General features: G+C 40.3%; 1 protein-coding gene across 2 annotated transcripts in view; it reads right to left on the bottom strand.

The window, feature by feature from the left end:
* The window catches only part of slc4a5b (solute carrier family 4 member 5b), a 53,100-nt gene extending 25,354 nt beyond the window's left edge, over positions 1-27,746 (bottom strand). The window contains exons 1-15 of one of the 2 annotated variants that reach the window (XM_087843994.1): positions 27,683-27,746; positions 26,845-27,060; positions 15,594-15,723; positions 15,357-15,517; positions 12,315-12,470; positions 12,034-12,141; positions 11,277-11,332; positions 3,065-3,222; positions 2,899-2,986; positions 2,661-2,819; positions 1,475-1,596; positions 1,213-1,387; positions 1,000-1,133; positions 726-906; positions 230-320 (exon numbers count right to left, since the gene is read on the bottom strand). In XM_087843994.1, coding sequence (XP_087700120.1) covers positions 230-320; positions 726-906; positions 1,000-1,133; positions 1,213-1,387; positions 1,475-1,596; positions 2,661-2,819; positions 2,899-2,986; positions 3,065-3,222; positions 11,277-11,332; positions 12,034-12,141; positions 12,315-12,470; positions 15,357-15,517; positions 15,594-15,723; positions 26,845-27,060; positions 27,683-27,746 — 1,999 coding nt within the window. Of the gene's footprint in view, positions 1-229; positions 321-725; positions 907-999; positions 1,134-1,212; positions 1,388-1,474; positions 1,601-2,660; positions 2,820-2,898; positions 2,987-3,064; positions 3,223-11,276; positions 11,333-12,033; positions 12,142-12,314; positions 12,471-15,356; positions 15,518-15,593; positions 15,724-26,844; positions 27,061-27,682 lie in introns of both variants that reach the window. The other variant, XM_087843993.1, reaches the window with a different exon arrangement.
* Positions 27,747-27,792: the final 46 nt, after the last annotated feature.

Raw genomic sequence — 27,792 nt, 5'->3', positions numbered from 1 at the left:
GCATTGCAAATGGAGTGGAAGCAGGAAGAAACAGGTAACCCTCTATATTTCCAGAGTTCAAAGACACACCAATCAAATCCTCTGATGCTCATGTATTAACAAGCTCCATCTCATTTCTGTAATCTGTACCTGGTCATTGCCATGTCCACCCCACCCCAACAATAAAAGAAAATAAAATGAAATAAAATATTAACATAAAATAATAAAAAAAAATAGTTTGAAGACTCACCCTGGTCTGGAGCGATGCATTCACACTTATAAGCTGTAATGTAATCAGGTTTGAAGCCACGGTTGATTGGGTAATATTTAAACGCTCCGACCTGCGAAGAACAAACCATTTTTCTCTTTGTGTAACATCTAAATTCCCATCGTCATTTTTTTTCTTGCACAAGATATTTTTGCACAAATGTATATTCTTCTACACAGAAGATTGGATTATAACTTGTATGCATAAAATAATAATTTTTATGCACAAGATCATCTGTTTTCCTGTAAGAAACTTATCTTGTGAGAATTTTTTTTCCTACAAGATAATTATCTAGTGTGTGCCAGATTTTTTTTAATGTCAGCTTACTGGACTTTATGGGCTCTGTACTATGGTGCATCATAAGTGTTGTGTCTCTGTTGTGTGAAATGTTTGCAGAGTGTACGATAAAAGGAGATGTAAGGATAGAAGCAAAAAACATTGGATGCTTAACCATATTAGATTAAAGAATATTACCTACCATCTTCTTGATTGCATCAGAAATGAATATAAAAGAAATGAGGCTGGAGAAACCCTCCTCCGTGAATCGGGTCATATATTTGATGATGTAGCTAGCATCTGAAAAAACCAGTAAAAAACACTGCAGACACGAGTGAAGGCCAATCCACAGACGAAGCTCCATATAATCCACATCATTGTTTCTGTATTGACAATGATATAAGGTAGAGATGTTTATGTTTATGTTAGACTTTTTTTTTATATATAGAATTTAACTGTGTTCTAGTGCATCTTACTTGCTGAACTCATAAAGCAGTTTTTCAAAGATGAGAATGGGTCCAGTTGAACTCAAAATGATGAGAGGCTGTCCTCCAAACAAGCAAAAGACACTTCCTGCTAAAGCAGTGCCAAGAAAACTCTCCATCACTCCCTATGAGAAAAATAGGGAACAGATAATAATATGTCAAGTTTTGTGCTATGTGCTATGTATTACTTTGCAGCTCTCTAACCTGGTAATTGTCAGTAGCATCCCCTAGTAGTCCTCCAAAGGTGATAGCATTGGTGATGCAACCTAGGTAGATGAATAGCACAGCAGAGATGGACTGGATATGGAAACCATCATAAATATCACTGCAATACCATGGGATCTTCCTTTTGATATCCAGCCATAATCCACCACCAATCCTGTTTAAACAGAGTAGGGTGCTCATTTAGAAATGCAGAATTAAACATACTGTAACTGGAGTGGTATAATCCTTTTCAGTTATATACCTCCCAGTGAATTTCAGCTCCTCTCCCAACTCATGTGGGGCTGGAAGCTCCTCATCTTCACCTCCAGCTGCTCCGCCAGCTAAACCATTCACCTGACCCAGCTCATTCAAGTTCAGCACTGACTTTCTGGGATAAATGCAATAGAGAAAGCAGGTTTTAATTCAACTCTGGAATGTTAAATCTCCAGTTTTGACATACAGTCATTATACATATTATTTTTTTAAAGTCCATTATGGTTTTTAATGTACAAATAATAAATCTGCTTTATCTAAAGAAAGGGCTTTGAGAAAGCATGAAGAAGTGGACATTCCTAACATGCACCAGATCACTGGCACCCAATCTAGGATTAGGGGTATTGTTTGGACTAGGGATGCACCGATACCGATACTGGTATCGGGTATCAGGGCCGATACTGTAAAATGTGTGTGTACTCATACTCGTAAAAGTTAACCGATACCATGAACCGATACTAACTTATTTCATTAATCAGAGGGTGGCTTGTCATTTCTGTAGTAGTTTTTTAGATTGGCCACTAGGGGGACATCCCGCGCTAAACAGGCACAGGGTTAGACGAGTCAGACTGGCGGCTCCAGATAAAAAAGAGAAACTGGAGGCTGCTGTAGCTAGGCTAAACAAAATGTCAGCAGTGTGAACCGGAACAGCCAACTTTAACTCAGGTTTTGGAAAAGCAAAGAAAAATGTCAAGAGAAAATCCACAGGCAGTTAAAATAACAGAGGCTCGACTCATTTTATTGCTCTGGATGACCAGCCAATGCCGGTCATGGAAAACATAGGATTGTACCGTCTTCTCAGCATACTCGAGCTGCGATATGAAATATAATAAATAAACAGAAGTGTTTATTTATTATTCTGAAAGCTCGGGACAGTGCCAATAGTTCAGTGATATTTTGTTAAATTTAAATTTGTTATTTTTTATCGGCAGAGAATAAAATAAAACCTGTCTTCCAATTCATTGCATTTTTGTGTGTGTGGTAGAAGTATCGGTTTTTGTACTCTGTATCGGCAAGTACTCAGATCCAGGTATCGGTATCGTATCGGTTTGAAAAAATTGGTATCGTTGGATCCCTAGTTTGGACTGGTTAGCAACCTTCCTATTTGGCATTTAGCTAAAATAAAACCCAACAGTAATATATCTGAGATCAAAATAAAACGTTATTAAAAGCACATGCCTCATTTCTGCAGATGGAACCTTTTTGGGTGGTTCAATACGGATCTTGGGGTCCCATTCTCCTGGAGGAAGGACAATCACTTCATCCAGAAACTCATCAACACCTGCAATCAAGTCTTCACGGTCCCTTGCCTTATAGGCAACATCGCTAAACAACTGAAAAAAAGAAAAAGAGATAACTCATAAAATATATTTGATGCATGCATATCCTGTTGGGTTAGTGCTAGTCACTTACATCATCCACCATGAGTGTAGCAATAGCTCTGCCAATCTCGTTGTAGGATTTGGTTTTGCCATGAGGACCCAGAAGAATGAAGAGAAATCTGCCAGAGGGGGAAAATGTTGATAAATTGATCAATTCAAAGATACACCCAGCTGACAGTGAAGCTGAAAGGACCTACCTGGTTGGTACAGGAACTTCAGTAAGCCCCCCCAGAGTTGTAGCTTGAGCCAAGCGTACAAAGGAGACAAAGGGTTTATCCAGAAAATCAACTTCACCAATCAGGACATTGGATGCTTCAGCATCACGAGGTATCTTCTTCATGAACTTATTCTTAAGCTGTCAAACAAAAGAATAATGCAAATAAAAATGAAACCTTTGGGATAAATGCAAGAGTGTAATTTGTGTTTCAACACAGCTGACATTTTATAGTTGCTAATGCATATCATAATCAGCTTGCTTAATCATGTCTGTCAGTAGCTAGTCAGGTCGCATGAGCTAAGTTAAACAAAATGCAACAGCAGCTGGACAACAACAAAGCTCAAAAAATGTTCTTATTGACTTCTTTTTTATTGAGGGAACTCCTCAATAAAACATTTTGGCAGATAGTGTCCTGTGGTCCTCCTGCAATGAAATTTCTTGGAACAGATTTGAACAAGTAATATGATAATATGGTACACAGATGTAAACATTCAGGATCTATAGAGGCTGAGTCCTAGAGTTTCCTCTATCCCCTTGAGCATTTACCATTTTCACTTGAGACAACACCAATAAAAAGATGATAATGATGGAGAATGAAAAGTACTTTATCGGTCCCAAATGTTGGAAAATAACAATGTTACAGCACCAAAAAAAAAAAAAAAAATCAAAAAACAACTCAAAAATTAATAAAATTACAAAATAAAAATAGCTCAGGGAAGTAGAAAAAACACTAAAGAAGGAGCTCAACTGAACAAAATACAAAAAAGTGAAGCATTAAATCAAAATCTAAATATAATACAATAAGGAGCTTAAAATAAATGCAGAAAGTTTGGTATGAGATTGTAAAACCTTTTGTATCTGGCCTTGTGACAGCATTGTGGATACATAAAATTTGGACTTCATATGGATACAGAGGATGATCAGAATACACTGATAAAATCATCCACAGCCATTCACCACAGCCACACTCATTTGGATTACTTCTGCATCAGCTGATGAAGGAATTCTAAACTGTGTGTTGGCTTAAACTAAATTCCACCAGCAACAGCATTGAAAAGTTTCTTGGGAAGTAACATAGATGCATTGCCATGGCTAATAGTTAAAATTAAGAGAAGTGTTCCTTCAGAGTAACGTGTCCTGAACTAGACCAGGTTTAGACTGGTATAACCCCTTCACATTTCTATAGCAAGCGCATAAAATTAAACTCACCGTGGTCCTAACTAGCTAACAGAATTCATGCGTATTACTGTTCAAGTGCCTCACATACCCTATGATGACCGCTGGAACAGCTCCAGCACTGAAACCCTGTTGTTCACTCTTCTTTCTCTATGATTATAGTAGTTTATTCTAAAGCAGAAACACTTGGTCTTGGAATGATGTTGCTTAAACTAAAATCTCTTCATAATCTGCTAATGCTGCTTCTAACTTCTTGACACTAAGAAACTATAAACAACACATTTCAAAGCCATGTCACACATTCCAGCGTTTTAGTTGCCTTTGGCAGTCATACTGTACACAGTTCACTTATTATTCTCCTTTTTTCAGTTGTTATGGTGTTGTAGAGGGGTTTGGTTAAGCTCAGCTGCAGGAGGTAATATTAGTTTGAGTCATTCAGGGAAAAGGTCAGAGAAAGGGAGTCTAGTTAGTACATGTGGTTTGTCTGGCCTAATCACGCTCTAGTTGTGCAATAGTGTACTGGAATCTACAGCCTTAAGAAAGACACATAGAAAGGTAGCAAAAACATGACTTGTCTGCTTCATCTGAGCAAAATAGCCAAGTTAAACTTTTAGTTACTTTACCTGAGCTTCTACAGGCTGGGTGTCTTAAAACTTGCATAGCCTGCCTTATTTTCTTGTTGTTTCAATAACTATGTTACACTCTGCTTTGTCCTAAACAGAAAGTATGCCCAGCAGACACATCTGTACCAGTGCTGATATGTGGAATTATGTAGCAAGGAAAAAATGGAAAAAATGGATAAATATGTCTTATATTAAGTAGCCACACTTTGCTTTGTTGACAGTGCTACAAACCCTTTGCCTTCTCTCAATGAGCTTCATGATGTAGTCACCTGAAAGGGTTTTCATTTTTACAGGTGTACCTTGTCAGGGTTCAGAATCAAAATCATGAATCAGAATCAACTGTAATGCACAGAATTATGTGGGTTACAGTTGCTCCAAGACAATAACAGTAACAGACTAAATTGATTAAATAATACAATATATTACAAAGTTTACAAAATATAAGAGATAGCTCTAATATATATACAAGCAGCTCAATTTAAATATCAAGAATATTACAGAGGTGAAATATATATTATTGACATTTAACTCTAACCTGTGAAACTTTTTCATTTTACTGTAGCGCATGTGCAAAAGGGTGTAACTACTGCAGTGCGTACTGTGCATTAGATGGCGGAGATGTACAGGGAGATAGCCACAGGCAGGAATGACTTCCTGTGTTGTTCAGTGGTGCATTTGGGTAATCTCAGTTTCTCACCGAATGTGCTCCTGTGACTGGCCAGCACGTCATGGAGTAGGTGGGAGGTATTATCCAGCATTGTCCTTATTGAACAACATCATGGATTGGACAACAGCCGCCTCTCCAACACCACCCTAAGGGAGTACAGCTCTGTCCCCACAACATTACTGGCCTGGCCAGTTTATTGAGTGGGTTGGCATCTGCGACCCCTAACCTGCTGCTCCATCATGCAATAGCACAGAGGATGGCACTGTCCACAACAGACTCTTAAACAATCCTGAGCATTGTCCGACCGATGCTGATGCCTCTGGCCCTTCCTGTAGAGTCCATATGTGTTTTTACCCCAGTCCATTTTATTTTCTGTGTGTACTCCGAGGTATTTATAGTCGTTTACAATGTCCACATCGACCCCCTAGATTGAAACAGAGGTCAAGGGTTTCCTTGTCCTCCTAAAGTCCACAATCAATTCTTTGGTCTTTGTCACTTAGCAGTCAATCACAGCTCGGTATTCCATCTCACCACCCTCACTAATGACCGCTATTGTGGTCTTCTTGTCAGATAATCAACAATCCATAATGAATGAGTAGTTTATGAAAGACACAAAGCTAGGGAGCATAGGACTGAGGACATGGGACTCATCCTGCAGACCAGCAGACCCACCTGAGCGGAGTCTTTCTGTTTGTCTTTGAACCCGGTCGTGAGTGATAGTGACAGATGGGGGAAGGGCATCAGGACTTTTACAGGAAGCAACAGTGCAATGTGGAAAGGGAGGGAGAGAGAGTGGTGTGGCTGTGGATTGCAGGCTGATTACAGGTAAGGCTGTAAGGGGTGAGCATTCACTGCAGTGTTGAATCTGGTGAAAAACACATTCAACATTCATTAACCCTGTCCTCACTTTCCCCAGCTCCCTTGCTGCTTGATGGTGTGAATTCAGTGATTGTCTTCATGCCACCCCACACCTCTATCATCCTGTTCAGCTGGAGTTTCCACTCCAGCTTTCTCCTGTAATTGTCCTTACCTTTATGATCTTGATTAACACCTGAACTATTCTCACCTCCTCTTTATTGCCCACTCTGAAGGCCCTCTTCTTGTCATTCAGGAGTGCTTCAATGTCACCCAAGGCTTGTTATTTGGGTAACAATGGACAGTCTGAGCTGTACTTAGTGATACACTTAGTAAACCCATTGATGTCCTCACCATGAGGTTCACAGAGCGTCTCAAAGTCTGTCACCTCACAACAGCCCTGTAGCTCCACTAAGGCCTCCTCCTCCGACCTCCTAATATCTCTAGTGGTCACAGGCTCCCTCTTCACAATAGGCACATAGTGGGGTGTGAATCAGATTATGATCTGACCTACCCAGTTGGGGCAGTGAGGAGGAACTGTATGTGCCCTTGACATTAGCATACAATAGATCTTGGTGGGGATAGCTCCGTAGGTAGAGTGGTCACCCCATGATCGGAAGGTAGCATCTCTACAATCTCTAATCTCTACACACTGCTCCCCGGGTGCTGGATTGGTAGCTGCCCACCTCTTCACTGAGTGAATGGGTTAAATGCAGAGGACTACAAAATTTCCCACGTGTGGGACTATAAGGGGTTTAAAACAAAATTCACTCCCCCCTGGTGGGCCAGACCACATAGTTTGTGAAAGTTGGCAAAGCCTTCTGCTCCAGCCAGAGGAAATGTACAGTGTCTCTGTTGTCAAGGTGTCAGACAGTTGTCCAACCTTAAAGTTACTGCATTAACAATCTGTTATGCTCCTGATGTATCTTCACATATTTTGTGGGTTGTTATTGTGGAAGTTCTCCTCAATGCGCTGTTTGTGCATGTACTTTGCCTGCTAAATTTCTTTTTTCAGTTCTTTCCAGGCCCTGGTATAAGCCAGCCTATCACTTGAGCTGTAGGCAGTATCTTGAGCTTTGAGCCTGGACTGCACTGCACTGTCCAACCAAGGTTTCTGATTTGGGCAAAAATCTTGGTAGTCTTCGTGGGAAGGGCAGCATCTGTACAGAACTAACCCTCAGCCATGATCGGGATGGAGCAGAACTCCCTAACCATTTTGAATGGTTTGCATTTTGCTGCCAAGTATTCTAGGTCAGGAGAGTAGTATGCACCAATAATGTGCTCAATAATGTGCTCATAGCTGTTGACCAGGAGTTTTTTATGTATAGCGCCAGACCTCCACCATTTAATCAAAACTGCAGTCCCATCTGCCCAGAACAGAAACACCCTTCTATCTCCACCGCAGCATCCAGGATGTTGTTATTTAACCAGATATGGATAACAATCGCCACACAGCTGTCCATCCTGCATGAGATGATCCCCAGCCAAAGCTAGTCTACTTTGTTGGAGAACAGGCATCAATGAGGAAGAGACTGGGAAGAGCCAGTCTGTGTGGGTTAGCATGTAGCAGAGTGCGCAGGGCACTGCTCTCACCCTGCTTTTGTTTGTAATGAATTATCCTCTGTCTCCTAAGCCACAGATGGGGAATGGTGACAGCCCTGGTTTGTATTTCTGGTGGAATAAAATCCACCTTTGGGGATGTAAACCGTCTCTACACTTTCCCACTGTGCCTTTCATACTTTATTGCAGCTGTTTAATGAGCATGCATTTTAACAAATCAAGTCATTGCTTATTGAGACACAAATAAAAAGCAACAGTGGTGGTATTTTCACTGCTGTTCTGTTTAAGCAGAGAGCAATTACACTCTGGAGTAGAAGATTTTGGAAATCTGCTTATATACACCCACATTCATAAGAACGATCATGCTTGCAGTTAATGTTTTCAAGGCTGTTTCAATTATATTACTAGCCTGTGTACCGGTTATATTACTGCAGTAGTCTTTGACCTTTGTAATTAGTTATTACTGCTTCTACGGGATGCCTTCTGTCTTTCTTTCTGTTCATTCCCATTTCCGTGCCCCACCCTCCTTCCCCTTTTTCACTTTTTCTGTTTCATTGTTTCAGGAAGCCTTTCTTCACCCATCACTACCAAATATAGAGCAACCAACGTAATAATCCTACTGCTGCCACCAGATTTAACTTGAGGGTTTGTTATGTGGTTTTGAATCTAATTAGCAAGATGGAGGCAGCTAACTTTCTCAGCAGCACCTTTACTCTCAGCACATTTACTCTCACACAAAACATGTAACCATCAATTTTATTATTTTAGGGTCTACCTTACTATATAAATCGCCTTGAGGCAACTGTTGTTTTGATTGGAAACTGTACAATAAAACAGTAAAATTGACTTGAAATCAGATATTTATCAAATTGATCGCGATAGTGACTCTACAGTTGTCATGGTCCTGGGTCTAGTAGTGTTATGTGTTTGTAATTTTGATCCTGGTTCATTTAATATTCTGAAGTTAAGATTTTGTTCCAGGTTTTGGTTCTTATTATTGTTGTAATTTCACTATGCTTATTGTAGTGAGGGTGTGGTTGGTTTCTCAGTTGAGGGGAGGGGTTGGACAGCGGTTTCAAGGGCAGTGATTACAGGAGGCTGGACGCCACAGCTGTTTCTATTTTTTCTCCCTATTTCAGTAATATGTCAGTTACTGAGGAGGCATGTGTGGAGGATACAGAGTACAGAGCACAAGTGAGGCAACATGGCTTCTGAGCAGCTGAAAAGCTACCCCTAGATAACATGCATGGACTGAAGCAGTAAATAAAATATTGTTGTGTATGGGTCTTGCATTCACACTTAGTATTTATATTTTAGGCTCTTACTTTGGTTAGATTGGTTTTGTTCTTTAATTTTTTCTATCATGCTCCCCTGTGTTGCCTGTGCCTTCTTGTGTAGTCAGTCTTGTCTCTGTGGTTGTTTCCCTTTCTGTGTGTCAAGGTTGCCTCTCTGCATTCTATACTTCCAGTCTTATTTTGCCAGTGCCTTGTTTTGTGTACCTTGTGTTCGGTTAAAATCTGTCACTTTCTATGTTCCCTTCCTCCTTTGTCAGTTCCCTTCTGTTTAGTCTAATCATGTTAATATGTTCTCTTTTATTTCCCTTCCCACTTCCTTTGACTATTTCCTGTCTTTCGGCCTTTTATGTCTCCTTGTTCAGCCTGTGGTGTCTCTCTTTACCTTTCGTCTATGTCAAGTTTGTGTGTTTTTGTCTCTGTTTCAGTGGTTATGCTTCTGTTTTATTTCGGGGGCCGGTGTGTCCTGTGCGTTATATCCAGTTTTGCCTCATCTGTTACTCCTAATTTTCCCCTGCCGTCTCCACTTTCCTAATCACCCTGCTATGTGTATCTGTTGTCTGAGTCTCTCTTTGTCCCTGATCACTTTTTCCCTGGTGTCTCCTGGTTCACACCCAGTTTTTGTAATTTGACATTATATATTTCTTCTGTTCTTCATGTTTTGTATTTTATACCATGTTGTCGGCCAAATTAACAGCTCACTTTTTGTTAAACTATCTTGGCTCTGTATTAGGGGCCTTTCACTCTTGGCACCCCACCCGTGACAACAGGTTTCAAGCCTAAATGTCCATCAGTTTGTTACCTGTTGATTTGGGTTCTTGAGTAGCTTTGTGTTGGGTTCCTGTAGATCAGGTATCTCCAGTTTAATACTTTTCTTTGCTAATAAAAATGCTACCTCTCTTTCTAAGCTCTATGGCAGCCTTCTTTCTCAATATAACACCTATCATGTTGGAACTCATTAGATTTAAATGCTTATGATCACCAGCTGTTCTGGGTAATGTTGGTTTCAGCTCAGCAGAGTGTAAAATAGCCTTTGTTTTCAAGCTTTTCAATTGAAAAGAAAAAAAGTTGCCTGCTGTAACTCAACAACACACCAAGGATGGGTTAAAGCTAAATGGCACTCTACAACTCTTTATGAACCTCATGCAGGTTCACGAATTTTGAATTTGTAAATGAGCAAATTATATGAGCTTAGTGTTAGTTCAGAAGGACATAAATGGTAAATGGCCTGTATTTGTATAGCGCTTTACTAGTCCCTAAGGACCCCAAAGCGCTTTACACAACCAGTGATCCACCCATTCACACACACATTCACACACTGGTGATGGCAAGCTACATTGTAGCCACAGCCACCCTGGGGAGCACTGACAGAGGCGAGGCTGCCGGACACTGGCGCCACCGGGCCCTCTGACCACCACCAGTAGGCAACGAGTGAAGTGTCTTGCCCAAGGACACAACGACCGAGACTGTCCAAGCTGGGGCTCAAACCGGCAACTTTCCGATTACAAGGCGAACTCCCAACTCTTGAGCCTCGATTGCCCCCGCCCCTGACATAATGCCAAGTTTCCACAATCCCGGCTGGCATCCATTTGCCCTTGCAAGCACCTCCTCCTTAGCTCTCCTATTTCAGATTTAATATCGTATTCTTATCACCAATATCTCTGTTCTGCCATACTTTGCATATAATCAGCTCCTCCCACCTGACCTCCTCAAAAACAGTCATTTATTATGCAATAGCCATTGCGTGCAAGAGGTCTGAAATTTCCCCTTGTGGGACTAATAAAGGTATATCAATCAATCAATCAATCAATCAATCGATTTAATGAAAGTATCCAAAACTTGGAGTTATAGGCTCCTTAAAGTACAACAGTGGGTCAAAAAGCTTTTTCAGATTGTTTCCATATTTGAATGATTTTATATAGAATGACCCTGATGTATAGCATGAACAAACATGTAAGAGACACATGTAGATAAAAAATAGAGAGTAGCACACATGTAAAATATTGAAAAATAAGTTACCTGATCAGTGCTTGGTGTGTCTGAAATATCATTCATGCTTCTACTCTGAGCAGGATCTGTAAATGGAGCAAATGAGACCTTTTGGATTAGATAAAAATAAAAGGAAAATAGGTTTTAATGCTTGAGTGATGTTCCCATCAAGAGCATTTTGTTTCATTTAGTGAAAATTGTAAATAAACCCCAATAAATGGTCCTTTGAGCAACAGAAAGAGCATGAACTTAATCATGAACAGCCTTTTCTGTTGGGGATTATATTTTAATTATTTGCTTCTCTTTTTTCCTCAAGGAGATTTGGGAACAAATACAATCAAAGCAAAATAATAAGAACATACTACACAAATCCTTTACTAATCCCTTTCACGCAGATGGCTGCACATAAGAAATCAGCAAAGGTGCACACAATAGGACCAATAATCTCTCAAGTAAACACACTTTATGCTTAACACATTTCACATATATACATATATACACACACACAAAGCCATCACAGGTGTTGAAATCATGCAACAGCTGGGATTGGCTGGGATAATTTTTGTCATCAAAAAAAAAGATGAAAAGCATAGATATTAAGAAAGGAAGAGCAAAGAATTTAAAATCTGGCCACCAACTGGAAATACTAACAAGTTCTCAGTACTCGAATTTCATGGTGTACTAATACACCAATGAGAACCTATTTAGAAGTAAAAGTCAATCTTGTAAACGTATGTATCCTTGTGTAGTGGTGCATGTATTACATGTGTGTGTTTGTGTGACTCACGCAGGCGGCCAAGGCTGCTTGACTGCCGAGAACGTAGGTCTTCTGTGGAGCGGTGGATCCCAGAAGTTGAACTAGTGCTACGACTCAGATTAACCTGAGGACTACGGCCTGACAGAGCAGCAGCAACAGCAGTGATTTTGTGAGGGAAGGTGAAACAGGTAGTGAGCAACATGGTGGAGAAAACAAAGGTTGTCAGGAGTTGATTAGAAGGTTAGATCACTTTCTTTCATAACTACTAATTGGTACATAAAAAGGCATACACACAGAATACACATGCTTACTAGACGCAGTATTGGATGATTTTCCCATGTCTGCCAGAGAGCGGTGGATTGGCTTCTTGGTCTGATGACGATGCTTCCTGAGCAACACAAATATAATCTTCTCCTTAAGATCAGGAGGAATGAGACCATCAGTTATCTGTTGTTCCACAATCTCCTCTGAAACAGAAAGATTCCAGCCCAGTTAATATGTTAACATTATACTTACATCTTCTTATCAATTTGGTATATCCAAATGGAAGCCTTATCACTGCTTATCACTCTTATAGCTTATTTAAAATTCAACATAATCCACTTTCTGAATCCATACTTTTTAGTGTATGAGAAATTGAAACCATTTAACTGTCTGGCAGTTACCTGGTGAATGTTAAGAGGTGAAATGTACATACAAATACATGAAGCGTGGCGATTGTGGACATTCCCTTTTAACCCCTTGTAACACAGTATTTTTCAAGACCACTGAATTCTAACTTACTTAGTTATCAAATGTACATAAATAGAGAAGATAAATCTGATAACTAGTGTGACTGAGGGGGCTCGGGTTTGACCACCCGGCCAAACACGGGATCAATATCAATATCTTAAAGACTGAGAAGCAGTTAGAGCTTGGCAAGTCTCATCCCTGGCTCCATCTAAGCGCTATTTGCCTAGTGGGTAATACTCAAAGAATCAGAGACTCTTTAAACAGGGAGTCAGTTCCAGACTTCCCTGTATTTGGGGTGCCTGGTCAAAATTCAACATTTGGTGCCGTTACCCAGATCCAGATCAGAGACCTTTCAACATTAAGTCCCAGAAATGTGGTAGACAACAGCTACAGCCAAGAGAAAGTGTGCAGCCAACTGGATGTCAACCCAAAAATCCAGCAGGGGAAATCCCTGCTACAGAGACAAAACCTTGAGATAAAGAAGCAAAGCCTTCCAAACCCACATCAAAGGGGGCACCAGCCAAGAAATTGGGATATATAAACACGGGGGTGCATCGGAAACTGATGTAGGAGCAGCAGAAGGTCATCCTAGAGGCCCACCAGGCTGCCACCTCAGGGGTTGTGAAATAACGGCTTCAGAGGCATGGGTCATGATGTCTGTGGGTCAGACAGGATATCTGCACATCAGCCTTCAAAAGGAGGAATACAGTGTGTTATGTATTTAGCAATAGCAATACATTGCTTATTGGTACTATTTTATGTTCTTCGCAGAACAATACCAAATGTGGTGCATGTGCAGATGATCTGCCTATGCTCTTCCACAACATGTTTAATAAAGTAAGTCACATTTGCCTAAAAGGTTTGCAATGTGTCTAAGTAGTTAAATGGTAAAATGGTAAATGGCCTGTATTTGTATAGTGCTTTATTTAGTCCCTAAGGACCCCAAAGCGCTTTACACGTTCAGTCATCCACCCATTCACACACACATTTACACACCGGTGATGGCAAGCTACATTGTTAAGTTATATAAGAGAACCTAACAAACTAGCAATGAGGTGTGCCATTATTTGGGCGTGACTGGTTGAAACACATCCACCTCAACTTGAAATAAATTAAGTCAATGAGACTGGCAGTGTACATTCTGTGGCTCAAAGACTGAAACAGATACTTAATAAAACACGCTCAGATGTTCAAAGAAGGAATTGGCACTCTGAAAAATATTATATACTGGAGGACAACGCATAACCAAGATTTCACAAGGCATGTCCTGTACCTTATGCTGTAAGTACCCACTTCAGCAGATAGAAGTCATATTCACAGCGGTGGCAGATGGCAAACACAAAAAATTTATCTCCCCAGGCTTACCTTCAGATGGAAATAGAAGAGACAGCCAGGAAATATCTGGTGATAAACACTCACAAAGGCCTATATCAGTGCAGCAGACTGGTATTTTGTATTGTCAGTGCCCCGGCAGTATGGGGCATTTTCATGAAAATGAAAAGGGGAATCAAGAAGCTCCTGGTAGCTTCTAATTTTAGCTACCAGGAGCCCAAATGCCCAAGGAATACACCAGACTTCTGAACTTAGGCTCTGAACAGGCAGAGCCTTGAAGAAACTGGAATTAAGCCAGGATAAGATAAGAAAGAAAACATATAAGAAAAACATCCTTGTCCATCAAATGGATGAAGACAAAAAATGGAGTGACGGAAGGAGAGGTAAGTGACAGAAGTGACATAAAGGTAAGTGACAGAAAGGAAATACTTTAAGTGAGACTTCCAGAGACTTGGCAGAAAAAATAGAATGGTAGGTCAGAACTGAGTGGTAGCTCAGAATTAAACAAACATTTTTTAACCTTCAATATACCAAAGTATACCAAACCATTGACAAATAACTATCCATATCTGTTTAATCATTTCCAACACGCTGGAGGACGTCAATGAGAATTTGAACACTCTCCAAGATCTCCAAGGCCCAGAGCACATCTTCCCTAACCAAGAATGAGATGCCATCCTCCAAGTCACCCAGCTGACCCCCCTGGTACAACATCGCTGGCCGGCAAAGACTTTGCCAACATCCTGAATTAAATCGATAAGCGATTGTCCCGCTTCAACGCAAGGTTGTCCTTAATGGAGATTTTGCACCGAGAATTTAAATCCCTGAGGGAATCTCTGAAATTCAGCCATCAGGAGGTGGAAACACTTGCTGCAAAAGGTCTGCAGAGCTGCTGCAGGGGAGGCGGACGCGCTGCACGGCATCTGCAATCACGGCATAAAAGACTGAACTAGGTCCCAATCTTTCTAGAGTGAATTAAATTAAATGAGTCTTCACTAATACCATGGGAACGTACACATATTTGGAACAATCCTGAAATACTACAGAACAATAATATGATAAACTTCCCAGTTTGGAGCTGTAAATTTCCTTAGGGATTAATAAAGTATTCTGATGCTGATTCTGAGAAACGAATGAAATACTTGGAACATATAATTGAAGGTAAAGAGTTTTCTGACAGATTAGTTAAACAATATGGGATTATCAAGAATAAAATAAGACTATTTTTTAGAATATCAACAAATTAAATCTATATATCTATATAGATATTTATATTCTGTATGACTCACCCACGATCTGTGGCAGTGAGTAGCCTTCTAGGTCGAGCAGAATACTTCCTGTCTGCAGGCAGGTTCTCAGCTCAAACAGACTATGGAGGGTGAGTGTGGAAACATGAGGCTTGCTCCATCTTTCTCCTCCCTCCTCCACCTTCTCCTCAAACTTCACCCATCTACAACAAGGAGGGCAAATTAAGTTTTAATTCCCGAATTCAAGAAATTGTTACCTTACTGTGTGTATGTGCGTACCTTGCAGACTCTTTCCACTCTAATTCACCACCCTCCTGCTGTAATGTATCCATCTCAGTGAATATTGTTGGTGTTGGAGTGCTATCATCCTCTCCCAGTATGTGGCGCAGCCTTTCGGCAGCAGGGGACACTACAAACAGAGGTCAAACAAGAGACAAGGTTAGCTTCAGATATCCAGTATATCCCAGTCAGCCAGTTTAAGATGGATTTATGTTCATCATATACAGAAATTATATAAAATTTCCATTGAAGGGTTTGTCTAGGCAAATTACATAACATTACATAATTAGATAGCAACAATATTTTCATGCGACTTCGGGGAGTGAAGAAGTCACTTGGATGAGTGATGAAACATTTCTCCCACTGAAAACACAGATGGACAGAATTGGGAACAATATTTTCATTAAATTCTTATTCTTTTCTGTTGTCATCATGTTTTTAAGGGAATATTTTAGAGTTTTTTTCTGCTTCTGGAGGATTTAAATCCAGCATTTTCCAGAGTATTGGAAGCTCCCAATTAATTACAACACCATCTAGGGGTTAAATATCTTGCTTCAGGTGTTGGTTCATTGCCACAGAGAATAGAATAGAATATATATATATATACATATAAAAATAGTAGGGCTGGTATTCAATCTGAATTGGCTGTAGGTTTGCTAGATTCTGATGAAGACTCGGTGTCAATACAAACTGATCTATGCTTTCCTGCCAAATTTCTCCTAAAATAAACTCGTATTAACTTGTAAAATAATATAAGTTTAGACTCATATTAAACTTATATTATTTTCCAAAATAGAATAGAATAATCTGCCCCACTGATAAAGCTCTCACATAAACATTTAGATTCTTATAGCACTTACTTTTTTCTTTTCTTTTAACTGTAAATAATTATATGTTATATAAACAATCCCCATTAGTTATCTCAAAAAGCAAAACACATGAGTCAGTTCTCTAATGACTATTTGAGAGTAATGTGCACTATTTTCTAATTTTACCCTGAACAGATCAATCTCTATTAACATCCTTAGCCTAGAGGCACTACTCATTTGCATCCCACTGTTTGTGTGCGTTTGTGTGGGTGTGTGGGCGATGCGTGGTGGGGGTGGGGGCACTGGTCTTCTTTTATTCCACCTTACAAAGAAGTAAAAAAATAGTCAAAAATCAATAACTCAAACAAACTGATAAATCTGAGAAGTTCCTATTATAAGCACAAGTTTCACAGATCTTTTGCGACAGTGATGTTGATCATTTCAGTTATCTTTTTATTAAAATTATGTAATCTGTGTTAGAGTGTGGTGTATAATGAAAATACAATAAAATGTTCCACGGTGCAACCAACAGAAGTTTCCATTACTGAGTTCTGTCACTATTGGTCGGACCACATTGGAGATTTGATTATGTTCATCTCTAACCAGCCAGTATAACTCCACAGAGGTTGGTCATGGTGAATTATGATTGCAATGTTAAAGATCAATTTGGACCACTGGACAAAAGGACAGATACCCTCAAGCCAGAAGCTGACTTAACAGACAAAAATCACAGATAAAGAAAATTTCGATTCATAAATCACAAAACAAATAACTAAAACTTTAGATAAACATTAGCTCTTTGTATCATAGTCTTCATGAACATAGTTGAATAGGTGTAAATGTTTTCTTTTTGTTCTAAATACTACATAATGAGGTTGTAATAAATCTACTCAGAATTCTGAATTTGTTAAAATCTTAAAATAGAATCTTGTTCCTTCAGTTGCCATGGTTTGTGCTTAATTTAAAATAATGGGGCATACTTTTGGTTGTGATGGGCTACTTTATTAATTCAATAATGTTATCAGCCATTAATGACCTTTCAGAATAATCAAAATCTTTGTATTATCTCCAAAGCTAAGAAAGTGCACACTATCTAAGCAATATAAAATGTAAGGGAATGCTATTATACTAAAGGTAAAATTAGTTAGCTTGCAGCTTGTGCTTATTTATTTCAGGTTAATACGGTATTTTTTTAGTATTACTTTTTTATTCATTTATTCAACTTTACCTATTTGGGAGCCTGGCAATGTCCACTGGGAGGTTGTAATTGATGGGAAAAAGAGCCCAGAGTTTTCCATGCTCACTAAATCCTTAGACCAGAGACGCCAAAATCCCAAAAGTAACGGGTAAGATATCCTTAAACTTCGCGCTCAGAAAAAAAATATAGCCCTCCAACTTATTCTTGTTAAAGTTGACTGTCCTTTGCTCAACACTATTTGAGTGGAGACAAGTGACATACATTCACACTTTTTTCATATGTCTTTTCAGCTTGTCTTTTGGTATTTCAGTTAGCTGCAAATATTTTGGTGAGCAGACCTGCACCAGTCAAGCAGCTACAAAAAGGTTTCTGTAAGCTGTGATAGAATTCCACTAAAATCCCCAAATCAGCAAAGAGCCAGAGGCTTTAAGAGGGCTGATACACACCAGAGAGCCTTCTAGTACTCTGCTCCTGAACACAAATACTAACACACTCAGATGCAAGAAAAACAAGGACATTGCCCCCAACGTAACTTCTTCTTTTTGTCTCCGATTACTGCATCAGTGCCTTTACCTATCTATCTCAGACCTTGCGTTTGCTCTACATTAATATGAATCCTGATAGGAGCAGGTGAAAATAATCTGCATACCACACACACTTACAGTCACACCAAATAATACACGCATGCATGCATGCGCACACAGTTTTAAGTTCCTCAGCTCTAATCAGCTTACAGGCTTCAGACTTCATGGCCTCTTGGGATCAGGACCATGCTGCAAAAACATTCATCCCATACTGTGGCATATATACACCAACTACGTAATTAAATTCTGTTCATGCAGGTGAAACTTTGGATTATCTAGCTAATAGCATAGATAAGGCCAGATCTTGTGCCTCCACCACTGCTGTGTATATATTTAGCTGTGTTGTTAAAATACCAGCAAAGTCTAATATGTTTCTGTGTTACTTATTTTCTAAATACTAGCCAGATTGCTATAACTCACTTAAGGTTGGAAGTGAGGATTTTTTGTTTTAGGGCATTTTTTTTCAACTACACATGTCATGCTCCTGGGTCTTTAAGTTAATGTACTCTCAGGTTTTGTTAATTTAAATATCTTATGTTGTTTCTTGGTTTGTTTAGTCTGTATTTGGTGTTTATGTTTCTTTCATGTATTTATGTATTTTCTTTTTCTGTATTTTCTGCTAGTTTCATCCCTTGTGCCTTGCTTTAGACAAGTCAAGTCAAGTCATGTGGCTTTACTGTCATTTCAACCATGTGCAGTGGTACAGTACACAGTGAAGCGAGACAACATTCCTTAAAGACCATAGTGCTACATATTACATATAACAGACAATCAACACAGGGCTACATAAAGTGCACGTGTGCAAAAGAAAAAAGAAAAAAAAAGTCAAATACAAAAAACCCCCAAACAAATACACGGCAACACCAGACAGAACAGAATGATACAGACACAAGACACTGCAGACATAAGACAGTGCAGACACAACAGTGAATTAGAGAAGTGCAACAATTACAGTGTGTTTTGCATAAGACTGAGCATTGTGCAACACATAATGTGATGTTTGAAGGTTTGCGTGTGTGCGTGTGTGCATGAAGGTGTCCAGATAAGTGCTTGAAGTAGTGAGGTTTGTAGGTGTGTGTGTGTGTCAGACCAGTCACTGATTCTTTAGTAGTCTGGCAGCTTGGGGGAAGAAACTGTTTCGCAGTCTGGCAGTGAGGGCAAGGTAAAAAAGTGTGTGAGGGATGTGTGGGGTCCTCCACATCGCTGGTGGCTTTGCAGATGCAGTGGATGCAATAGGTGTCTGTGATGGAGGGAAGAGAGGTTCCAATGATCTTCTCAGCTGTTCTCACAATCACCATCCGTCTTGTGATCCAATACGGTGGAGTTACTATACTACACAGTGATGAAGCTGCTTAGGAAACTCTCGATAGTCTTTTCTCAGCTTCCACAGGAAGTAGAAACGCTGTTGGCCCTTCTTAGTTAGCTGGTGTTTAGGGACCAGGAGAGGTTCTCCGTCAGGAATTTGGTGCTCTTGCGACCTCCACAGAGGATCCATTAATGTTAAGTGGTCAGTAATCTCTCCGTGCTCTACTGAAGTTAGCAATCATCTGTTTTGTTTTGTCAATATTCAGACACAGGTCGTTGACTCTGCATCAGTCCTTTAGCTGTTGTACCTCCTCTCTGTATGCTGACTCACCATTCTTGCTGATGAGACCCAAAACAGTCTTGTCGAACTTGATGATGTGGTTCGAGCAGTGCTTTGCTGCACAGTCGTGAGTCTGCAGAGTGAACAGGAGTGGGCTGAGCACACATCCCTGAGGGGCTCCAGTGCTCAGTGTGGCCCTCACTGTTTCTAGGACCCCCTTGTCGTCTGCTCTGAAGGCGGAGTCTCAAGTCTTTAGCAGTTCACGCACCTCTGAAGTCATCCACAGTTTCTGGTTGGAGAATATTAGGATAGTCTTGGAGACAGTGACATCATCAATGCACTTACTAATGTAGCTGGTCACAGATGATGTGTTGATGTGGTGTTGCAGCCTCCCTGAACATGTCCCAGTCAGTGTGTTCAAAACAGTCCTGAAGAGCAGAGAGAGCTCCTGCAGGCCAGGTTCTCACTTGTCTCAGAACCGGTTTTCAGTGTTTGATGGGCAGTCTGTATGCCAGAATTAGCATGACAGACAAGTGGTCTGAGTAACCAATGTGGGGGCAGGGCTTCGCTTGGTACGCATTGGGAATATTTGTGTAAACATTGCGTACAGTGCGTTTGCCTTTCTCGTCACAAAGTCTACATAATGATGAAATTTCAGCACTGACTTGAGATTTGCATGGTTGAAATCTCCAGTGATAATAAACGATCCATTGGGGCTGGAGTTCTGCAGCTTGCTGATCACCCTATACAGCTCGCAGAGCGCCTCTTTAGTGTTAGCGCTGGGTGGGATGTATACTGCTGTAATGAGCACAGTAGTGAATTCCCAAGGTAAATAAAAAGGCCTGCATCTAACAGTGATAAACTCTACCAGCGATGAGCAGTAATTGGAAACTAGTACAGAGTTCTTGCGCCATTTCATGTTGATGTAGACACAGAAGCCACCACCGGGATTCTTACTGAACAGAGCTGCATTTCTATCGGCACGAAATAAGTCCATGTAACTGAATATGATGCTTGTAATTTAGGAGTATTTGCCGTTAGTAAACATGAAGACCGCTTGTTATGGTGTCCACGTGGCTCAGAAGTGCCAATGAAAAAGCCATAGAAAGCACTAAAACAACATCATTTTGGTCCGGAGTGGCCACTGCGTGCTATTGCTGCGCCGCTGTGGGAGAATAAGGTTTTACTTGATGGTACAGTCCTGGCCATATTTTGGATCACGGTGGCTAGATTTTGTTCTGTGTGTGTCCTCTGCCTTTAGGAGTCTTTGCAGGTCCTTCCTGATTGGAGAGCTGGCAGCTGCTGATTGGTTCTGTCATCTGATTCTGTGACTAATTGCTCTTCTGTGTGTATTTATAGTGCTGTGTTTCCCCGGGCAAGATACCAACCCCAAGTTGCTCTCCAATGTGTTTATCAGAGTGTGAATTTTAGACAGAAAGCACTTAAGTATAGAAAAAGTGTTTTTTTTGAATGGGTGTGAATGGTTTCAATGAGACACGTTGTATAGAATGTATTTGAGTGCTAAGGTAAAGCAAAATAGCTCTATGTAATTTAATTAATGCTTCAATCATAAATATGATATGAGGTTACAAATGATTAAGGCCTCTGACAGTGGACTCATCTCTGTGCTTGAGCTGATATACCTCATTGTTGACCACGATATTTTATTGCAACAATTAAAGCTTGTTGTAGATATTAAAGCTACTGCGCTGCAGTGGTTTGAATCATATGTACTTCCAGCCTACCTGATCTCCTGCTTTTTGCCCCTGTATCAGGGGGCGTTGGGGCTTAAGAGGTTAAAGCTTCATGCTTCAAGCTTCACTTTCTTTACCACTACAAACTACTAAAGCATCCAGTCTGTCCAGCCCCTTGACATCCGTGAAGCCCTTCACTTGAGGCAGTAATCCACAACGCAATGCAGAAAAAGCACCCTTTTCCTATTGCATACACACAGGCTATGAGAGAAAACTATGTGAGAAACAACCACACTAGGCTGTAGGTGACCCAATTAATTAAATTAATAAAATTTAGCCTTCCCAAAATTAAATGAGTGAGCGATATTTAAAATAAATTAAAATACACTCTCTTTAAAATGCAAAGTAAAAGCAACTAGGTCCTCTCAAATACAGTGCTTGGCCATGTGTCTGCATGTGCCAATCACAGCTGTTCCCTGCACCGTGCAGCTTGAAGTTTCATGAACCGGGCCCTATACTGTGAAGCTTGTTCAACATAGCCAGGATATCTTTCCCTTATCTAGATTATCTTACCCTAACATTGGTGATAAGAATAAATGGTCACATGAATGGGGTGGTTCACATGAAAAGGGTGGCATTGTCAGCATCTAACCAATCATTAAGGGGATTTAACAGATCATATGACCTCCACAAAAATTGTCTGCATGACTACCATCTATTCCAGAGATGTTACCAAAAAGTAATAAAAATCTTAAAGAAGAACATAAAAATATACCAGTAAAATGGAAATTCCCATGACAATGTGATGTATACATTGCACTTCATTCAGTAGTTTTAGGAAGGTACAGCTTGACAACTTGCACTTATAAAATATATTCCCCAAGCACAGTGTGCCGGTGTGTGGTTTATGGCTCAGCTGCAGTGGAGGGGTGGAGTGGTGGGTTCAGGGGACAGTGCCAGGGAATGCTGGCCAGGACTGCTGATAGCCATCACGTTAACCATGCCTTCCCTATTTCAGCAGCTGCCAGGGCCCTGTGGGAGAGCTGGTGTTTGGAGGTGAAGGAAGTGGCTGGAAGCTGCAGAGAGGTCACAAAAGTGAAAAACATTATGAATAAACACATACTTACCTTTCAAAACTGTGTATAGTGGGTCTTTTTATAACAGTGGTGCCAAAACCTGGGCTGTGGTATGGTGGACCTGTGACTGGCCTAGCCAATTGAGGTGCTGGCCCCGATGGTGGTTGAGCTGGTGGCCATGCATTGGGAGCAGGTGGTGGTGCATCATTGACAATTAGAACAGCTACAAGACCAGTCAAAGAGCCACATAAAGGAGTTGGAGAGTGGTTGCTCTGCTTGTTCCTCAATGACACCACTAGAGTCGATGGGGGAAGGAGATGATCTTCAGGCTTTCTCAGATTTCTTTCAGGCAACAGCAGAAAGACCTGAGGAAAAGTAAAGGCTGAGACTACTCCCAGTGCCCAGGCGGTGACTCTCAACTTAGAGAAGATGGCCGTTGGCTGGTAGTGGACCAATTAGGCCTCGCACCACCAAATCAGCAAGTGGGGCTCCTCGCAGATACTGCAGAGTTGGTCCACTGCCACTGACTGGGCAGCTTGGATGTTGTTGTGACCCTGCCCAAGGATCACCTTTCAGCGCAGCTGAGGGAGGTGGTGGGGGTCACAACATCGGCTGGAAGCCGCCCAATTCTCAGAGGAGGAGGAGACAGAAGGGCCTTCTCTGGAGGCTCTGTCAGGTCCAGCTATCTAGTCCACAGGAGATTTCCCACTACGGTAGTTTGGTGACGACACTTCTATAGTTGTCATTTGACTAAGTGATAAAAACTAATCACACACGGATCAAAAGTACACTGACGTTATTCTATGAATATGGAATAAGAGGTCATATGGGTTATGCCAAAACTTTGGAGCAAATAATGGTCCAATTTTATTGGCCAGCCATTTGGGGAATTCTAAAAGTGTCTTTGTGCATAACTGTTAATTGAGGTTCTGTTTGAGGGCATCAGCTTGAACCTCATATGTCATTTAATTGAGGTGCATAGGGATTAGGGCTGGGCGATATGGCCTAAAATTTATATCGCGATATAATTTGAAGCATGTGCGGTAACGATATATATCACGATATGTTCTTTTCTTCTGTATAACATATTTTCCACACTATAAGGCACACTTAAAATCCTTTAATTTTCTCAAAGATCGAGAGTGTGCCTTATGTATGAATTCTGGTTGTGCTTACTGATCTCGAACCGATTTGGGCGTGCAGAAATCTGTTAAAAATGTTTTAGTACAACTTTGGTAAGCCGCACTGCTTGATGGATTGTCAGAGCATTACGGCTGCTGTAGTGAGGAGCTTCGCGGAGTAATCTGGGTCCAAAACTCCGTCCGCTTCAGGACCCAAAGTCAAACGAACACTGAGAGTTAAAAACGGTCTAAATTATTTCATCTTTAATAAAATCATCAGCTTTGTTGCTTTACCAGTTGTAACAATTAAGTGTAACATCCAGGCATCCATGAAAACAGAATTTATTAAATTTAACGGAGTTACAAGTTAACAGGAAGTTAGCTCGCTAGTTTCCACCTAAACATTTCATACCATGTTCTGACTGAGAGATTTTTGAAACTAATTAAAACGCACAGCTCTGCTACCACTTCCAACATAAATGAAGACAGAAAACGAAATAGCAGTGGCGTTTGCAGGGTTACTGAAGTTGGACTACCTGGTATATAATGTTGTGCTACGTGATTGCTAGCGACACAGCTATGTTAGCATAACATTAGCACAGTGAAGCTGGAGGATGAACGCCAACTTTTTTTCCACTCGATAAAAGTTAACGTGAGGGATTCTGGTGGTCAGGGACAAATGCAATCGCATAGCAGGATGCTATACATGGGCCAAACAGTCAGGAGAACAACTGAGATCATTCATCCACAATACAAGGTTAGTTATTAATATACTGCAACAACATGGGAATAGAACAGCTGTGAGAGAATTCAACATTAATGAATCAATGTTACGGAAGTGGAGGAAGCGCAGTTTTTGGCTTTCCCCATATTTCAAAAGTGCTTCATCTCTTTGCTATGACTGTCGCCCAGCATAATTTGCAGATGATAATAGTTGTAGCCGCTGCGATGCTTTCGACCAAAACAGGCGCAGCTTGATGACATCATCAACATGCGCTATCGCGGTAAAGCGGTATAATCAAAATCTCTATCGTATATCGTTTATATCGCCCATGCCTAATAGGGATATATCTTCTTTCTGGTAGATTATGGAATGCAATATCAATTCAGTTCAATTCAGTTTTATTTATGTAGCGCCAAATCACAACAATATTATGAAGGCTATCCCGAAACAGTGCCGCTGCACACCATTTCTGTAAAGAGTGTGGCACAGGCACTGTTTCAGGAAATCTCCCGAGTCGGCATCTTGAAAGAGATACTGACTGACCAGAGCTCATTCATGTCTCACACACTAAAATCTGTTCAAACCAGCTTCTACTGTCCACAGAGGAAACCATTCTTGCCTCCGTCCATTGTAATGGCAATCTCACACAGGCCTAGAGAGCGGATGTTGCTGCAGCGTTTTGCAGATGTGCTCTCCCCCTGCATGATTATACCAATATCAGACAGCGACATTTTGTAACACATCCTGGCGTAAACTAAACACAAAAGAAAATTTGTTCAGAAGGAATTAGTAGAAATGCTGAACATGGGAGTTAGAGTCACACAGTGTCCATGTAGCCCCATAGTTCTTGTAGTACAGAAGATGGGTCTATTTTCTGGAGAACTGATTGATCAAGAGGTGGTGATTTCATTGTTGATCTTTTTATCTCTGGTCTGGATTAGTGACAAATCAATGTCTGGCATAGCCGAAGGTGAAGAGCCTGCCCCTCAAAGCAGATCACCATACTTCAAAATACTTCCTATTTAGCATTAATAATAACCAAAAATAAATCATATGCATGCTGAAGAGTTGTCTGCACCGGAAAGCTACACTAACTTACTCAACTGGTTGAAAAGACATCACAAACTACAGTATAATGAATGTATGAACGCCAAGTACAATAATTTCTAATGTTAATCGCCCAGCATCAGCTCACAGCTAATGAATTTCAGCCTTTACAGCATCCAGCTTGATAGGCAGAAAAACAATCAGTCTCATTTCATTTGTGAAAATGATGTTGTACCATCCAATAAACACAGTGGTTAACAAATGCTTCAGGAAAACTTAACAAATGAAAGAGATGTTATCCCCTATACCTACCATGATTTTCCAACCTCCAGACTTCACAGGAGAACACTATAATGTTTCCAGGGTGATGTTCAGTGCGTTTTGACCTTCAAACTTGGTATATATTTTGGCATCCAAAGAGTTTGATTTTCCTAGTATTTCACAGGCTTGTCTAAATGCTTCAATATAGTTTTTCTTCAGGAATGGAGTCTTGCATGGTGAGCATGCATACAGACCATGACAGTTGAGTGTATTGCTTATTGTTTTCTTTGAAACAATTGTACCTGCTGTTTCCAGGTCTTTTTGTAGCTCTCCACAAGTGGTCCTTGGCTCTTGGAAAGCTCTTCTAATAATTCTTTTTACTCCTCTGCCTTTTCCTAGGGTGAGGAAATCTTGCTTAAATCAGTTGGGACAGAACCAGCTGGTATTAATATTCATTAAGTAGTAGGATTGCTTTCTAATTACTGATAGAGTTCAGCTGGTGTAATGACTTTCCAAGCCTTTTTGCATCTCCATTTCTATGTGCATGTCTATGTGTCATTTATCATAGTTACTCATAACTTATGAGTACTAATGACAGATAACACAGCTACACAGTGCAGGAAACAGCTGTAAGTGGCACAGGAAGAAAATGTATGGACATCTGTGGTTTGATTTCTTTGCATGTGTGTACTGGATGGGTTGTTAGTGACATCTGGTGAAAATTTTAAGTCAGTAACACATTGGTGACATGTTCAGTTTTACCCACTGTATATATGAATGTATATGATGAACTGACTGTGAAACACAAAACTCTTTCACCCATTCACTTATTTCTATGTCAAAGTAATTTCTGTCCAACAGTCACACACACTCACACTCTGATGAATGCAGTGGAGCAACTCAGGGTTCAGTATCTTTCCTAGTGATACTTTTGCATGAACTTGTTTTCTGATATTTTGTGCATAGTGGTTATATGTTGCAGTTTAATTACTGTTATTATTAGTTATACAATAATTGTAATTATTATATAATTACTGGATGATGGAGTAAATTAAGTATGTCAATCTTAAAAAAATCACAAGAAAAAAAGGCAAACGGTCACTTTTATTTAACACTTATGGATACTTTTATGAAAAACTTTTGATTTCTAACCTGTAGGATCGGCATGCTCACGACACTCTTCGCCATCCTCTTCATTATTATAGTGCTCGTCTTTGTTATAATATCCTCGATGTGAGTGTTCTCGCTGTGTATGGTGATCATAGTGTGTATGTCGTGAATCACGGTTGGCATCGCTGGCATAGGAGTGATGTCTGCGCCTTTTCCGCCGGTGGGAAACTGGAACACCAATGTAGAATGGCTGGGCCTCTGAGATGGAGAGAGAAACATTTCATTTGGATCTGATCAATGCAGTCAGAGCTTGAGGGGTGCTCTGAAAATGGGAACGTATTCTAAAAACTTCTGACTGGTTTCAGCATTATGCAGCATCTAACAGGTTTTAAAAATCAGATGTCATACGTGAAATGTATCCGTTTTTCAATTTGTGCTCTGCCCTCCTAGAAACACAGTTCACAAGTTGATGTATTTAGTCTGGGAATACCACCTAAATTAGTTTTTTCTGGGTTTTTTAATTAAGTGGAGCTATGTTGTCAAGGATAATAGAGCAAAATCTGTTAGAAAGTAATAAAATGTTCAATGTAATTGTAGAAGGTAAGGATGTCACCTAAGCTTGACAAATTTCTGAAGACACTGGAGAAACATTTAGCAGTAGCTGGAGTGACAGAAGAAACAGGGGATAGTGGCAGGAAGAGGGCGAGGAAGCATGTACCTTTTGTGTTTCTCCAAAACAAAGGTTTATAGGTCAGGGCAAGGGTTGGGATCATCACTGAAGATGACTTAGACCTCAGAGTTTAAAAAAAAATTCAGGGCACTTCCTCAGTTTTCTCTCTCATGGCAAAACTTTTTTCAGTTAATGTTTTTTCTTACTCACCATCATCATCATCATAGTGCCTATGACCCCTACTTCTTCCCTGTTGCCATTCATGGTGATCCATCCTGGAACAGAAACAAGATGACAGAAGATTACCTTGGAAATATGAA

This window comes from Neolamprologus brichardi, chromosome 7 (genome assembly GCF_056152115.1).
Source record: "Neolamprologus brichardi isolate AB-2024 chromosome 7, ASM5615211v1, whole genome shotgun sequence".
NCBI classification, from domain to species: domain Eukaryota; kingdom Metazoa; phylum Chordata; class Actinopteri; order Cichliformes; family Cichlidae; genus Neolamprologus; species Neolamprologus brichardi.
The sequence above is the reverse complement of the archived record's forward strand: the minus strand, read 5'-3'. Positions and strand labels throughout refer to the sequence as shown.